This window comes from Hylobates moloch, unplaced genomic scaffold (assembly GCF_009828535.3).
Source record: "Hylobates moloch isolate HMO894 unplaced genomic scaffold, HMol_V3 SCAFFOLD_20, whole genome shotgun sequence".
In the NCBI taxonomy this organism is placed as follows: Eukaryota; Metazoa; Chordata; class Mammalia; order Primates; family Hylobatidae; genus Hylobates; species Hylobates moloch.
In genome coordinates, this window is record NW_026652295.1 from 54,600,479 (window position 1) to 54,615,052 (window position 14,574).

Here is a 14,574-nt window from a genome sequence, read left to right on the forward strand (position 1 = left end):
AACAGGGAAACTTCTGTGGTTGAGAAGAGGAGAAATCATATAAAAGGCTTGGGATTACCATATAGTTTTACTGCTAAAATTTATTTTCCTGTGGAGCATTGATCTACTGTACAAAGAAATGAAAAATAAAGAACAATCAGAAGGTCTCTACTTTATTGCCCTGGATTTACTGAAAGTGTGGTGATGATGCATTTGACAAAACATAAAACCAAAAAGGAGACAGTGGGATATTTGTTGAGAGAACTCTTCCTGGTGTAGACAATCTTTTCTCTTGACTGTGGAGAAAAGAGCTCTCCACACATTCTGAATTATCAGCAACCCCAGTGAAGTAAGATTCTGACATCTGTTACCATCACTAAATAGTACTTAACAGGTCCGTGTCAGTTAAACCTGGTGAAACTTAGTTTTATCAAATAATAAATCTGTTGTAGGACCTTAGAGGGTGCATACTGTGTCTCTCAAGTACAAGTAGTGCTCCCTTATCCACAGAGGATGCATTCTAATACCCCAGTGGATGCCTGAAACAGTGGGTTGTACCGAACTCTATATATACTACATTTTTTTCTATATATACCTATGATAATGTTTAATTTATTAATTAGGCACAGTAAAACATTAATAACAATAACTAATAGTAATATAAAACAATTATAATGATATACTGTAATAAAAGTTAGGTGAATGTGGTCTTCCTCTCAAAATATCTTACTGTACTAAGTACGGTAATGATGTGAGATGATAACTGAGAAGACTACTCTAGTGTATACAGTGTGGATACGCTGCACAAAGGGATGGCTCACATGCTGGGTAAGTGGTATGGCACAAGATCTCATCATGCTACTCGGGATGGCATTCTTTTTAAACTTACAATTTTTTTCTTTTTTTGAGACAGGGTCTCATTCTGCCACCCAGGCTGGAGTGCAGTGGCACAATTAGGGCTCTCCACACCCTCAGCTTCCCAGCTCAGGTGATCCTCCCACCTCAGCCTCCTGAGTAGCTGGGACTACAGGCGCATCACCATGCCCAGCTAGCTTTTTGTATTTTCTGTAGAGATGTGCTTTTGCCATGTTGTCCAGACTGATCTTGCACTCCTGGCCTCAAGTGATCCGCCCACCTCAGCCTCCCAAAGTGCTGGGATTACAGGCATAAGCCATTGCACCTGGCCTAAACTTACAGATTATTTATTTCTGGAATTTCCCATTTAATGTTTTCAGACTGTAGTTCACTGCAGGTAACTGAAACTGAGGAAAGCAAAACAGTAAGGGGAGAGTAGAGTACTGTTTTTAATTTGTCAGTAATATGTGCAGTAATGTAAGTCAATGGAGAAAAAGGAATTAAAGCAGATAGCCTGCCTCCCAGAAAAAGAAATGAAGGTGAAATAAAAGAAGGCAGGTGATACCATCTAAACTCCATTTAAATATGATAAATATATAGATCTTTAGGTCAGGTTTTCACAAATTATGGTTCATCTGCCTGCCATCTATTATTGTACAGCCTTAAGGTAAGAATGTTTTTTACAGATTTAAGAAGTTTTTAAAAATCAACATAACATTTTATTACATATAAAACTATATAAACTTGAAGTATCAGTGTTCGTAAACAAAGTTTAATTGGAACATCGCCACACTTAATGTGTTTATGTATTGCCTATGCTTGTTTTCGTACTATGAGAGCAGAGTTAAGTAGTAGTGACAGAGACCGTATGGGACAACTTCATTGCTTTAAAGTACTGCTAAGTGGACCACAAATCATAGTGATGCAGCTTTAATAATTGACAGCATTTTGAGTGGCATTTTATTTTATTTTATTTTTAATTAGAAAAATTATTTATTTCTGCTCCTTTCGTATATCTTACTTTTCAGGAAACAGTTTACATACATATCTCAAGTAACCTACCATCACATACTCTATTTAAAGGTAAAGCAGGCTGGGCACAGTGGCTCACACCTATAATCCCAGCACTTTGGGAGGCCAAGGCAGGCAGATCACCTGAGGTCAGGAGTTCAAGACCAGCCTGGCCAACCTGGTGAAACCCCATCTCTACAAAAATACAAAATTAGCCGGGCATGATGGCGGGTGCCTGTAATCCCAGCTGCTTGGGAGGCTGAGGTGGGAGAATCACTTGAACCTGGGAGGTGGAGGTTGCAGGAGCTGAGATCAAGCCATTGCATTCCAGCCTGGGCAACAAAAGTGAAACTCTGTCTCAAAAAATAATAATAAAACAAAATAAAAAAAACAAAGGCAAAGCACCTTAGGTAAAGCTGATCAGCTGTCCAGAGTTCTCAGCCTATGGAATCTTGCTTCCTGATTTTATGTTAATTTCTGAAAATCAGAAATGCCATCTCCAAAAAATGTTAAGGGGGTTGTAAAAAATAATCACTTCATTCAATATTATAGTTGTAGATATGGAGTATATTTTCTTCAAAAAAAGGAAAACTAAGAAGAAAATGCCTCTCAACATCATTAGTATATCAGTAGGTCAGCAAGGAAGAAGAAATACTGTGATAAACTTGTCTCTTTGATACCAGGAAGAAATTCTAGTCCAAGCTTCAATATACTTCCTGTTTTTTCACTAGGTATTTCTTTTGCTGCTGCTCTTCATTCTTTTCCACATTTCATATTAGAGGATTGGTACAGCCTTTAAAACTTCATTGACAGGAGCAAATCCAGTATCCACTGATTTCTTTTCAAAAGCGCTCTAACCCTTCAGATAGCCCAGCACTTTCATTCTCGTGAAAACTCTAGCCATGAAAAAACTCAATAGGACACAGATGAATTTAATGAATAGAAAAAAATATATTGAGTTTTGGGATATTTGGTGCATTCAGTTGGTCCAGGATTATGAAACGTAAACCTCCCATTGTAAACAGGAAGCTGGATGCAAGTCCTTCCATAATATATTGTCCATTTACTCTGTAGGCCAAGAAAGCTACTGGCCTCTAATGCCAATGTTCATCAGTCATAGAGCCAACACTTGCAGGTTCAACAATAACATCATAAATTATTCCTCCAATGGTGAGGAAGTAAGACACCACCACCAGAGCATACACAGTCATGGCCGATGCCATGTGCAGTCATGGTGGCTTCTTCAGCTTCAGGTTGGGACATTCAGGGACATTCAAGCACTAAGAACAGGACACGATACAAGGTCTCTATGTTGGTGACAGCAAGGGCCATTCTCAGCCTCAAGCCCCACACACCACCTGGAAACAATTTTTTAATTTATTTTTTATTATCAGTGCATGCCAATCATGCCAAACAAGAAAAAAAGATAAAATTAGTGTTAGTGCTTTTTTTTTTTTTTTTTTTTTGAGACGCAGTCTCGCTGTGTCACCCAGGCTGGAGTGCAGTGGCTCAATCTTGGCTCACTGCAACCTCTGCCTCCTGGGTTCAAGCAATTCTCTTGCCTCAGCCTCCTGAGTAGCTGGGATTACAGGTGCACGTCACCACACCTGGCTAATTTTTGTATTTTTAATACAGATGGGGTTTCACCATGTTGGCCAGGCTGGCCTTGAATTACTGGCCTTAAGTGATCTGCCTGCCTCACCTTCCCAAAGTGCTGGGATTACAGGCATGAGCACTGCAACTGGTAGATTGTGTTTATTATACAATGACATTATAGTTGTGCTGAAAGAATATCACATATATTAACATTAGCCAACTAAGCACTCATCACAATATTTCCAACTCACAGGAAAATAGCAGTCAGAAAAATTAGGAAATTTAAAATGGAATACCTCATTTTTCATCACAGCAGAATTTCTTCACAAAAATTAAAAAATGAAAATTAGTGCAACCAAAATAAATTTCTTATGGCTCATTTATTAGCCAAGAAGGAAAACAATTTACAGACAGTGAAATTATAATAATTGAATTATACTTGACTGCAGTAGTTTACAACTATTAGCCTTTCAGCAAAGATTGTTGCTCAAAGGGTTGGGGACATTGATAGTGGCACAATAATCAATTAAATAACAAGCAAGTGACTGTCAGTTTTTATTGTTTCTTAATGAGTCAACAGGTTACTGCTCAGTTGTTTTTTATTTAAGAAACAAATGCTGAGTTTAGAGTGACTAACAAATTAGTTTCTATAAATAGCCTTTGTGAAAAAAAACTGTGGGCAAAAATAGTTTCAAAGAAACTGAGAAAATACTAATTGAGTACAACCTGAAGTGGAATCTACTAAGACGTGTTACAAATATATGTAGAGAAGAAAAATAATTAGACAAATTTAAAGGACTTATGAAAATGTAAAGTGTTTAAAGCCTATGGTTATTCATTTTATTAGTCATCAGCAGGTGCCTTGCAGAAAATAGTTGGACCATTATGTGTATTTTTTAAAAATAGCTTTATTGAAATAACATTCACAAACCAAGCAATTGACCCACTTAAAGTGTATGATTCAGCCAGACACAATGGATCATGCCTGTAATCCCAGCATTTGGAAGGCCAGTGCAGGAAGGTCACTTGAAGCCAGAAGTTTGAAATCAACCTAGACAATACAGTGAGACCCCATCTCTACAAAAAATAAAAAAATTAGCTGGGCATAGTGGCACACGTCTGTAGTCCCAGCTATTAGGGAAGCCAAGATGGGAGGATCACCTGAGTCCAGGAGGTCAAGGCTGAAGTGAGCCAAGATTGCACCACTACACTCCAGCCTGAGTGACAGAGCAAGACCCTGTCTCAAAAGAAAAAAAGAAAAAGGTGTACAATTCAACCAAGTATGGTGGCTCATACCTGTAATCCTAATGCTTTGGGAGGCCAAAGCAGAAGGATTACTTGAGGCCAGGAGTTCAACACCAGCCTGGGCAACATACTGAGATCCTGTCTCTACATTTAAAAAAAAAAAAGACCTAAAAATTAGACAGGTGTCACGGTGCATGCCTGTAGTCCCAGCTACTCTGGAGGCTGAGGCAAGAGGATCCCTTGAGCCCAGGAGATCAAGGCTGCAGTGACTTAGGATTGTGCCACTGCACTCCAGCCTGGGTGAGAGAGAAAGACCCTATCTAAAATAAAATAAAATAAAGTATACAATTAAATGTGGAGGGTTTTTTTGTATACAGTATTTTGCAACCATCACCACAATTCAATTTTTAAAACATTTTTCCCCTCTAAAAGAAACCCTATACCAATTTCCTCTCCCCAACCTACTCCTCACCCATAAGAAATCACTTACCTACTTTCTGCCTCTATAAATTTGACTACCCTTCTTCTTCAAGATGTTTTGGCCATTCTAAGTCTCTTACATTTCCATACAAATTTTAAGATCACCTTGGCAATTTCTGAAAATATCATTTATTATTGAACCAATAATGCCAACAGTGAACATTCATTCTTATAGACTTGACTATCATCAGTTCCATGAATCTTTTCATGGAACTTCAAATAGACGTTGAATATTCTGACTTGCCCTACTACCCAGCATTTTGATAGCTTAGCAGTGGCAAAGTTTTACTGCAAATATTTGCACTGGGGCCAAGATTGAAATTTTTGTGAATGAGGCTGTTGTTCCATATGCTTATGGAGCACTGAATGGCTTTTGAAATAAGCTTTTGCTGTAGACTTAATAATGTTTCTTAACTGAATTAAGAAATTATAAGACAAAATTATATGCAAGACAAGCACTTATAGCAAAACTTACACTGAAGTAAAGTCATTTTAACAACAACTAATTTATGATGCATAAGTAATGTCAAACTGCTTTATTTACTTCCCCTATTGTCAAAAGTTAAAACAAAATGTGAGACCTTCATCCCCACTCAGATTTGCAATGGATATATTTTTAAGTTCAAATTACAGTTCCAGCACTGCCTTTCAGATCTCAATGCAAACGCAAGATAAATTTCCATATTTCAAAATCCATTTTATTGTGCAATTTGAGGCGCTTCCACCTAACCTTTAATTGGGAGTAATTAGTCTTCAAAGTATGACATGCTAAAAGGCAAATATCAAGAGAAGAATCTAATAAAATTCTATGAAAGCCTCCTAAGAAATTAATATGCTCAACTAAAATTATAAGCTCATTTTAGGATGTATGGAGTTTCTTGGTGATGGTTATGCAATATGATAAACATACTAAAAATCATTGAATTGTACACTTTAAATGGATGTACACACTTTTAAATGGTTAAAACGGTGAATTTATATGTTGTGTAAACTTTATCTCAATTAAGAAAATTGTAACTTCATGGATTAATATCAATGTATGCCAGTACCTATCAAGGTAAGAGACATTTTCAAAGAGGAAATACGGAAAATCTCCTTACAGGTCAGATGAACATTTGCAACTGATTTTGATGATAGGGAACACTAACTCTGAACCCCAATTAAGATGGTTTTTGTTAATTCCATTCTTTTCATTAGTAAATTTGGCTTACAAAAAGTTGTACTCAGTTATTAGATTTTGAAGTTTTGAAAATTTGTCTTCTCTCTTGCTATGTAAATACCTGTATAATATCCTACATTTGGCCTATTGGCTTGCAGTATCTAAAATATTTACTATCCATCCCTTTGCAGAAAAAGTTTGTCAACCCTGTTCTCACAAATAGACTTATGTATTTACTAGGAGGACAGTTTGTAGCTATGGAATGCTGTTAACAGTATATCCTTGGTTAGGGATTGCTTATTGCAAACATACCTAGAATCTGCATTTACAACTTCCTAGAGAATGTCACGCAAGCTACACAGCTCTGAAATATAAAATGGAGATGCATCACAACTTAAACATTCTCCACTGTGTGAGGTAACCCTCTAAATTAATTTAGAGACCTCACCTATTATTGTGGACCACAGAGTGCATGATGTGAGAAGGAAGGAGCTAGGAAGCCAGCAGGGATTCCCTGGATCTCTTCCTACTTTGCCTACGCCTCTTGATTGCTTTTTCTTTTGCTTTTGTGGATTTTTGTCCTTTTTGGAGACAGAGGCTCCCTCTGTCGCCTGGGCTGGGGTGCAGTGGCATGATCTCAGTTCACTACAACCTCCACCTCCCAGGTTCAAGCAATTCTCATGCCTCAGCCTCCAGAGTAGCTGGAACTACAAGCGTGAGCCACCACGCCTGGCTAATTTTTGGTATTTTAGTAGAGATGGGGTTTCACCAAGTTGCCTAGGCTGGTCTTGAATTTCTGAGCTCAGGCAATCTGCCTGCCTGGGACTCCCAAAGTGCTAGGGTTACAGGTGTGAGCCACTGCACGTGACTTGATTGTGCTTCTATCTTTGAAATTATTAGTAAAGATTGATATTAGGCAAGCTGTCTGGTATTTGTGAGTCAGATTTGACAGTACAGTCCTGTGTTAGCTCAAGCACTATTCGTGTATTTGAAAGGCTAAAGTAAGTTTTCAAAGAAGAGTCGCAACAAGCCTTTTTGGCAAGACCATCCAAATATTATTTTATGCTTAGAGTAGATCATAATGGCTTTCACTTAAAATAGGCAAAGAATTATATTTTCTAAAATAGTGACAATGTAATTTGGTAAGAAGCATATGTTACTTTCTGTTCAAAAGTCCACGTATTTCTTGAAGACATCTAAGCTCAGTCCTTTCTATAGTTTTATTATTTATAATTAAATATTTTTTCATGAAAACAAACCAATATATGCAAGTAGTAAGGATGCTAAGACTTAACATGCTGCATCATTTGTAAATAGCAAAAGTTAAATTTCATCATTTAACATCACCCACCACACCCAGCAACTTTTTTGTATTTTTTGTAGCAATGAGGTTTTACTATATTTCCCAGGCTGGTCTTGAATTCCTGGGATCAAGCAATCCTCCCACCTCGGCCTGCCAAAGTGCTGGGATTACAGGTGTGAGCCATCATGTCCAGCCTACTTTATCAGATTTTGATAAATGATTATTCCTTAAAATCTTTATGAAAGTACTATTGCCCTTGAGATTTTTCCTCCATTTTTTATGGCACAATTCTTCAGTTTACACGAAGGAAAATCTTGCATTTCAAGACTTAAGAACTTTTAGGGGAAAAAAAACCTTTTAAGAAATTCTTACTGATTTCCCTGGAATATTTTAGTCTTTGGTTCTTGTGAAATCTATTATTAACGTCTTTTTCCTAAAGATATATAAGGTCAGTCCTCTGAGATACTGTTTTTATAAATTTGTAATGTTTCTAGTTTTTTAGACTCCTCATAATATAACTGTTTGACAAGAAAAAAACTTATAAATGTGAAAAAGTGTTACAATGTTTGATTTTGTAAATTACAACTCACTGCATATCACATCATGAAAATACGAAAATATTTGTGATGATGATGAAATTAGAAGACTTTTGCATCAAATGAAAATGTGTACTAAATTCACCAGAGGAAGAAAGAATAGGAAACATTAATAAAAGTGGTTTATCTGAGTGGCTAGTACCATTATGCAACATGCAGTTGTGAATATGTTATGTGTCATGTTTTTGTTTTTGTTTTTAAGGGAAAGCATTAACTTTTGAGCTACGTCCAGAATAGCATCACCTTCATGGGTATTCCCTACTCCTAGGATTTCAGAAAACCTTTGATAACTAATTGAGAAAATGCAGAAGATCTTGCAGACAGATGAAATTACCAATACACAAGCTTTTAGAAAAGGAAAGAGGAAAAGGACAGAGACAATGGACTCAGAAAATGCAAATAGTGACATGGATAAAGGACAGGTTGGTTTTTTGTTACCTTGATTCAACTTTGTTATCTAGCTCAATCATAATTTCATGATTTCTTTCATAATTTATTAGTGCTTCTCCCTCTTCTATTATTTCATTCTTTTCATTTCTTTATTCAATGGAGAAAATATAATCTTATGTTCTTTTTCTTTTTAAAAACGTTTTGTAGAGACAGGGTCTCTCTGTGTTGCCCAGGCTGGTCTCAAATTCCTAGGCTTAAGTGATCCTCCCACGTCAGCCTCTCAAAGTGCTGGGATTACAGGTGTAAGCCACTGCACCATCTTATGTTCTCTTTTTAATGTTTAACAGTTGAGTTAGAAACATACTCAACAATTGACCTGCTTCTACTGTTCAAACTTTCCTTAATAGTCTGAGTAATTAAAGATTAGCAAACTGTCAGAAAATATTTTTTCCTCTCCCCAAATACTGAAGAAATTGGAATGCCTCATCTTTAAGACATACCGTTTGTTTTTCTTTTTAGACCCCAGTTTGTGGCTCATCCTTATCACTGGTTTGGTCAAGGTGCCTTTCCTATTTTTATTTATTCATTTGTTCCTTTTAAATCTGAATTCCCCACTCCCATTCCCCTCCTATACTTTGGACAACCAATCAATATGTTTATTTCTGTATCTTCTTATTTGTGTGTTTTTGTAATACATGTATTTGTGTATGTCGCTGTAATGTAGTGTTTTATTTCATATATTCTTAATTATTTAAATAAATATTACATTCTTATGGTTTAAAATATTTTTTAAAGGTAAACGGTGAAAAGTCTCCCTCACATCCCTGTCTCTCACCTACCCTGTTCCTGCCACCAGCCTCCCAATATAAGTAATTACATTTATTGCTTTCTTGTTTATCTTTCCAGTGTTTCTTCGTTCAAATAAATCAAATATGAATATACATTCTTATCCCTGTCTTTGGCACAAAACTAACCATATATATTGCTTTATACTTTCCTTTTTTACTTAATATATTTTGAAGTTATTTCCATTATTATGTAGAGAACTTTGTATTTTTTACAGCTCCATGTTATTGCACTGTGTGTATTCACCATCCTTTACTTAACCGGTTTCCTATGATAAATATCAGTTGTTTCCAATCCTTTTCTTACTATTTAATACAAACCACACAACACTGTACCACCTTATGTGTACATCATTTGATAGTACAGTGGTATTAAAATATAGACCTTAATCTGTTTCTGATTTTCAATCAGCACTGTTTTTTTAAAATAAATTTTATTGTGTATATTTCAGGTATATAACGTCACGTTATAGGAAACATATAGATAATAAGAAGGTTACTATACTGAAGCAAATTAACATATCCATCACTCACAGTTACCCATTTTTTAAGTTTTTGTGACAAGAGCAGATAAAATCTACACATGTTGCATGAATCCCAAACACAAAACAATGTTATTACCTATGGTCCTTGTGTGGTACATTAGATCTCTAAACTTGTTTGTTCTGTGTATCTGCTGCTTTATATCCTCTGACTTACATCTCCTCATTTTCTCTCCTCTAAGCCCCATCTGCCCTGGCAACCACTGTTTCGTTCTCTATCTCTGAATATTCGGAAGTTCTTTTTAGATTCCAGATATAAGTGAGATCATGCAATAATTTTCTTTCTGTGTCTGGCTTACTTCACCTAACATAACATCCTCCAGGCTCATCTACGTTGTGGCAAATAGCATGATCTCGTTCTTTTTTAGAGCTCAATGATATTCCATTTATAAATATATTAATTCTACAGTTTTTTAATCCATCCATTCATTGATGGACACTTTGCTTGTTTCCACACAATTAGCACTGTTTTTAATACCTATCTATATTGCTATATATACATCTGATCCATTGCTTCTAGCTGCTGCATAGCACCGTGTTTTATTTATCCTTTCCTCAGTGATGAATACCTAGATTGCCTCCAGCATCTTGCTACCACAAACAATGACAAAGTAAATATCCTTATACATATCCTTTTAAGAAACTTTGTGAGGCTGGATGCAGTGGCTCACACCTATAATCCCAGCACTTTGGAAGGCTGAGGCAGGAGGATCACTTGAGCCCAGGAGTTTGTGACCAGCCTGGGCAACACAGGGAGACCCTCTCTCTACCAAAAAAATTTTAAAATTAATCGGGTGCAACTGCTTACACCTGTAGTCCTAGCTGCTTGGGAGGTTGAGGTGGGAGGATCGCTTGAGTCTAGGAGTTTCAGGCTGCAGTGAGCCGTGTTCCCATCACTGCACTTCACACTGGGTGACAGAGCCAGACCTTGTCTCAAAAAAAAAAAAAAAGTAAAGAAAAAAGAAAAAAAAAAACTGTGTGACAATTTATCTTGGATAAATACATAGGAGCGTGATTTATACCTTATAAGTTATAGTTTATTTCTAGTTCATATGACTAGATATTATAAAATTACTTTTCGAGAGTGTTCACATCAGTGTATGTGCCCAGCATCAGTGTTTAAGAGGTTCCTATATTTGTACTTCCCTACAACCATTAGCATTAATATCCAAATTTCTAGTTTTTGCCAAATTGATGGGAGAAAATGGCATCTCATTGTTTTAATCTGCTGATGCAGGTTTGGGGAAACTCAAGGATTGCTTGAGAGGTAAAAACAGTCATATGCTCTTGTAGGCCGGTATTGTGGCTTCTTTAGCAAAAACTTAATAGCTTTCTAAACCACTTATTTCTTTTTTGTTCCTTTGAAATTCACTATTGCCAGAGATTTTATTTGATCAAAGATTGTAAGCATGAAAACTGTTCTCTTCAATTATGGCATCTGTGTTCAGCCTCTTTTCTCTCCAATTTATGACAGTTATCTTAACACCATACAAAACAAAAAGCTTGAAGGAAACACCCTGCATCTGAAGCTTATCACTGGGCTGGATCTTTTTATCTGGCAAGAACACTTAAAGGAAAGCTCTTGAGAAAGCCTTGAGGATACAGTCTTACCCTCTGCTATTTAGATATAAAAGTAATTGGCTTTTTCAAAACTTGAAGATTGAATATTACTGGACTCTCAGTTAATTTAAATTACATGCTGCACTCAGAGAGCCTTCCATGTCTGCTTGCACACTGACCAGCACTGACAAGGAGTAGCTGATACGTACCAGCATTGTTTTTCCAAGCTCACTAAGCTTGTGGTCGGCCTTCAGAGGTATTCCAGGTGTACCAAATATGCCCCAAGGTCTAACAAGAATCAATGGCTGTCCAGCATGCCATGCCTGTGCACTACCACCTGACCTCTCAGTAATTCAAATATATTTCAGGTTTTAGGTATTTGTACTTCTGGGTACTCAGTTTTGGACTAGTTATGATATATGTTGCAAAGGCTGTAAAATAGGCCCAAATAACACAATAATGGCTTATACAGGATGAAGTTTATTTCCCTCTTACCTAATAGTAAGAGCAGTTTAGGGGTGCTATGGCAGCTCCACATGTTGAGGGTCCCTCTTACCTTGTTGATCTACCTTCCTCAATACACAGCCTCTATCTCTGGGTCTAAGATGACTACCCACCCCTCACTCTCCCATCATGCCTTCCCCTCTGCTAATAGAAGAAGGAGAATACAGGCAGAAGAAGGCATGCTTGTTCTTTTAAAGTTATCAACAAGTCAGTGGTCCAAAATAGTCCTGCTCATATCCTATTGGAGGGAACTTAGTCATATAGTCACACTGAGCTGCGTGGGAGTCAGGGAAATGAAGCCTTTAGCTGACACTATGAGCCCAGCAAAACCTTTATTGTACTATACAAGAATGGTAGAACAGACACCTGGAGATAGCTAGCAGTCTCTGCACTGTCCATTTTTCTATTAGGTTTTTGTTTTCTGTTCGTTTTCTTGGTTTATTCTGATGGATTTCCTGTTCTGTCAATTCTTACTGATTTGCACAAATACCTTATCTATTGTAGAAATTAGTCTTTTATGGTTTGAGATATTACAAATACATTCTCCCAATCTAATATGTGTCTATTAATTTCATTTCCTTCCACTGATGCTTACAAATGGATTGCTTTTGCCTGATGTCCTTTCCCTCTTGTAGCAACTTGCTAAAACTTGCTAACAAGAACTAGACCATAGATACTAATTACTACTAATAGAATTATGATATCAATAGGCTATCTTCAGTTTTTAAAAATTTCTTATTTCTATTTAATTAATACAAATCTTTCTTTAAGATTTATACATTTAATGTGGGTATAGCTATTTGCCTACTTATGATATTAGTAATTTTCATCACTATAATATGTATTACATATGTATATATATATACAAACACATATATAACAATGAAATATACAAACATATACATATATTTGCACACTTATAAAATAAAGGTGAGGGCCAAGTATGGTGACTCGCACCTATAATCCCAGCTACTCAGGAGGCTGAGGCAGGAGGACTGCTTGAGCCCAGGGGTTCGAGGCTGCAGTGAGCTAAAATTGTGTCACTGCACTCCAGCCCGGGCAAAAGAGCAAGACCCATTTCCAGAAAATAATAATAATAATAAATAAATAAACAAAATAAAATAAAGTTTGAATGTAAATGCTACAAATCATATAAAAATGTAGTTGTATTTTCTATAACTGATCTCATCTGGCTTTCAAGTCTCTATTCTTGATTGAGAAGACAATAAAAAGCTTAAAGTTGTTTATTCATTTTCTAGTCTAAAACAGTCTTTTTGAGCTATTATTATTTAAGTCACTTCAGGATTTAAGCCTCAATGAATTCTAAATTCTTCCCTCCTCCACCTTCTTTTCTTGGGAAGTGAACCCAGTTTTTCAAAGTCTGACACTCAGCCTCTGGGGAAAGATATCTGATGTTTTACTGAGGTTTTAACTTTCCTGCCTTGTTTCAGGGTGTCCCTTGGTGTTACTGTTGAGCCAATCCTTACGGGTCCATTGGGGATTCTATTGGTAGCTGCTGCTGAAGTTTGCCATCCTGGCACACACTGCCATCTTCTATAATGTTCTGGCACCTTGTGGCCTCTCTGTCTAGATATTAAGTTGTTTGTGTTTCTTTTCTTTTTTTTTTTTTTTTGAGATGGAGTCTTGCTCTATCACCCAGGCTGGAGTGCAGTGGCACTATCTCTGCTCACTTCAACCTTCACCTCCTGGGTTTTCAAACAATTCTCGTGCCTTGACCTCCCGAGTAGCTGGAGTTACAGGCCTGAGCCACCACTCCTGGCTAATTTTTTTGTATTTTTAGTAGAGACGAGGTTTCATTACATTGGCCAGGCTGGTCTTGAACTCCTGACCTCAACTGATCTGCCCACCTCCGCCTCCCAAAGTACTGGGATTACAGGCGTGAGCCACTGTGCCCAGCCAGCTGTTTATATTTCATTAGTTCCTCCAGAACTTACCTATTCCCTAACTAGGATACAAGCACATGGATCGTCCAGCTGTTTTGCATGAGCTCTGGGAAATCTGGATGTTGTCTCTGGCCCGTTTATCCGGACACCAATTTGGCCATTTCCAATCTATGGCCCAGAGAGACACCACGTCACCCTAATGCTGAACATGAGGACTCTTCAGGGAAGAATGCGCTAAGCAAGGAGCCAGCCTGCTATTCTGGGATTGCCCCCATTTATCTGTATGTCTCTATCATATACCCCCGCCCAGAGATTCATCCCCTTTCCCCTTAAAGGGCAGGGGCAAGAAGAGCAAAGACATTTAAATCAGATTTCATGCTAATCAAGTTCTTACTGCCCAGGCTCCTCCTCCACGCACCAGAATGTCTTTTCTTTTCCTGGGCAGTAGAGGCTTTCTTTATGTTATACCTTTGCTTCTTCTACTCTCAGGTTAATTCTTTAACATTTTATACAACAAACTTCTAGGTTTGTATCCTTATAAATTCCACTCTCTACTCCAATTTTCCAGATTTGGAGATATATATATATATATATATATATATGCC

The 14,574-nt window shown here is 37.1% G+C and overlaps 1 protein-coding gene and 1 pseudogene across 5 annotated transcripts in view; one reads left to right on the forward strand and one right to left on the reverse strand.

The window, feature by feature from the left end:
* Nucleotides 1–14,574, forward strand: part of BEND6 (BEN domain containing 6) — a 78,803-nt gene that overhangs the window by 18,376 nt on the left and 45,853 nt on the right. For all 5 annotated transcript variants that reach the window (XR_004245641.2, XM_058432042.1, XM_032140299.2 and 2 more), the window contains exon 2: nt 8,427–8,646. Coding sequence is in view for 4 of the 5 variants with exons in the window: in XM_058432042.1 (XP_058288025.1) it covers nt 8,527–8,646 (120 nt within the window). In the remaining variant the exon portion in view is untranslated. The remainder of the gene's footprint in view (nt 1–8,426; nt 8,647–14,574) is intronic.
* On the reverse strand, nt 2,212–3,177 carry LOC116459821 (oligosaccharyltransferase complex subunit OSTC-like; annotated as a pseudogene).